This window comes from Penaeus vannamei, chromosome 16 (assembly GCF_042767895.1).
Source record: "Penaeus vannamei isolate JL-2024 chromosome 16, ASM4276789v1, whole genome shotgun sequence".
Taxonomy (NCBI): Eukaryota; Metazoa; Arthropoda; class Malacostraca; order Decapoda; family Penaeidae; genus Penaeus; species Penaeus vannamei.
In genome coordinates this window covers 37,289,799-37,292,298 of record NC_091564.1, presented here as the reverse complement: position 1 = coordinate 37,292,298, position 2,500 = coordinate 37,289,799, and the positions used below count along the sequence as shown (strand labels likewise).

At 41.7% G+C, this 2,500-nt stretch overlaps 1 protein-coding gene across 1 annotated transcript in view; it reads right to left on the bottom strand.

Annotated features, from left to right (window-relative positions):
- Positions 1-2,500, bottom strand: part of LOC113812920 (sushi, von Willebrand factor type A, EGF and pentraxin domain-containing protein 1) — a 5,347-nt gene that overhangs the window by 1,350 nt on the left and 1,497 nt on the right. The window contains exons 3-5 of the mRNA XM_027364847.2: positions 2,087-2,229; positions 994-1,124; positions 405-546 (exon numbers count right to left, since the gene is read on the bottom strand). Of these exons, the coding sequence (XP_027220648.2) occupies positions 405-546; positions 994-1,124; positions 2,087-2,229 (416 nt within the window). The remainder of the gene's footprint in view (positions 1-404; positions 547-993; positions 1,125-2,086; positions 2,230-2,500) is intronic.

Sequence of the window (2,500 nt, the reverse complement as noted above, 5' to 3'; positions counted from 1 at the left end):
ATATATATATATATATACTCTCTATATTTTATCTCATCTCTCTTTCTCTCTCTCTCCATTTTTTTTTTCCTTCCTTAGTCCCCCCTCTCTGTCTCTCTCCTCTTTCTCTCCCTCGCTCCCTCCCACCCACTTCTCCACTTTCCACCACCCTCCCACACCCTCCTCCCTCCCTCCCTCCCTCCTTCTCCCCACCCACTCACCCACTTCCTCCTTCTCCACACTCACACCTCAACACTCCTCCCTCCCTCTCCACCTCACCCTCCACCCACCCTCACCTACTCCTCCCTCCTCCTCCCTCCCACCCACCCACACCACCCCTCCTTTCCCTCCCTCCCTCCCTCCCATCCACCCACCCTTCCTCATCCCTCCCTCTCTCTCAAATCTCAGATCGCCCACCTACTTACCTCCGGAAGTAACAGTGATGGTGTAGCTGCAAGTGTTCACATTGTAGTTGTAATCCGTAGCAACGAATTTAACGTTGTAAGTTCCGGGAGAGATGGCAGCGGTCATCGTGGTGCCAGCCTGCTGCACGTCATCAACGAACAGCTGTAATCATAGAGCGAAAAGGTGCTAGATTTTGCTGTTTTAGGTGTGTATACGCATACGCACGCACGCACACACACGCACGCATTCACAAAACACACACACGCACACAACACACACAACACACACACACACAACACACACAACACACACACACACACACACACACAAAACACACACACAACACACACACACACATACACACACAACACACAAAACACACACACAAAACACACACACACAAAACACACACACACAAAACACACACACACACACACACACACACACACACACACACAACACACAACACACACACACAAACACAAAACACACACACATATTTGCATATATAAATGTGAGTTATGACCACAATACTAACGACAACAGCATCCCTCTCCTAGGAAGTACAACCTGCAAGACCAAAACCCCTTCGGCGCCTCCCACACCCACCTCGAGATCCCAAGCGTTGGTGTTATCGGCAACCTGCGGGGGCGTGATCGTGTACCACATGGAGCCCCAGCCGAAAGGCGTGCTGACGTCGATCGCTGAGGGGCACGTGAGGAACTGGGGGGCTTCGCTGTCTGTGGGAGAGGATTGGATCCCTTATAAGTCGTCTCTGATTCCTTATAGTCTTTGATATAGCTCTTTGATTCCTTATAGTCTTTGATATAGCTCTTTGATTCCTTATAGTTTTAGATGTAGCTATTTGATTCCTTATAGTCTGTGATATAGCTCTTTGATTCCTTATAGTTTTAGATATAGCTCTTTGATCCCTTATAGTCTTTGATATAGCTCTTTGATCCCTTATGATAGTCTTTGATATAGCTCTTTGATTCCTTATAGTTTTAAATATAGTTCTTTGATTCCCTATAGTTTTTGATATAGCTCTTTGATTCCTTATAGTTTTGCGGGTTCGAGAACGGAAGGAAGGATTAAATTCGTCTATATTTTTCGAATGTGTCCGAATCCTTGTTCATTTGAATCTTTGAATGTGTCTGAATCCTTGTTCACCTAAATCTTTGAATGTGTCCGAATCGTTGTTCACTTAAATCTGTGAATGTATTCCAATCCGGAAGAATTTAAACCATTACGCACATTCAAATAAAGATGAACTGAAAGCGTTGAGTACATTTAAATCCGAATGACTGTGAACCGTTAACCATATTCAAATTATGGATGAATTTAACCTGCTGAAATATTCACGCACGGATAAAAAGAAACCGTTGAACATAATCGAATCCAGATGAATTAAAACCGTTGAATATATTCAAATCCAGATGATTTTAAGTCGTTGAACCGTTGAAAATATCAACATATAAATAAACTTAAACTTTTGAACCTAATCAAATCCATATGAATTTAAATCTTTGAACGTATTCAAATCCAGATAAACCCAATTCGTCAAACGTTTTCGAATCCAAACGAATCTCAACCGCCGTAACGAATTCACACCCGCAAAAACCGTTACACATTTCAAAAATCCGAATAACCACGTCGCTTAACGCATTCGAATCCTCTTTAACGGAACATCGCGTTCAATTACCTATACACAGGAAGACCACGCCGTCGTTTTCAATCCACTTTCCGTTGTTGCAGGTGAGAAGAGGTTCGCCCTGAGCCAGGAAGCCGCTCAGGCAGGTGGTGGTGCAGGTGGTGCCGTCGGGAAGCTCCTCCTTCAGGTCAGGTCTGAATAGGCGGGATGGAAGAGAAAAGATGAAAAAAAAGAAGAAAATGAAAGAAAGAAAGAAAAAGATTTAAAAGAAAAGAAAGAAAAGAAGAAAAAAAGAAATGAAAGAAAGAAAAAGAAGAAAAAAGAAAAGAAAAGAAAGAAAGAAAAAGAAGAAAAAAAGAAAAGAAAGAAGAAAAAAAGAAAGGAAGAGAAAAAAATTAAAACAAAGAAAGAAAGAAAGAAAGAAAAAAAAAGAAAAAAAAAAAAAAAAAAAAAAAAAAAAAAAAA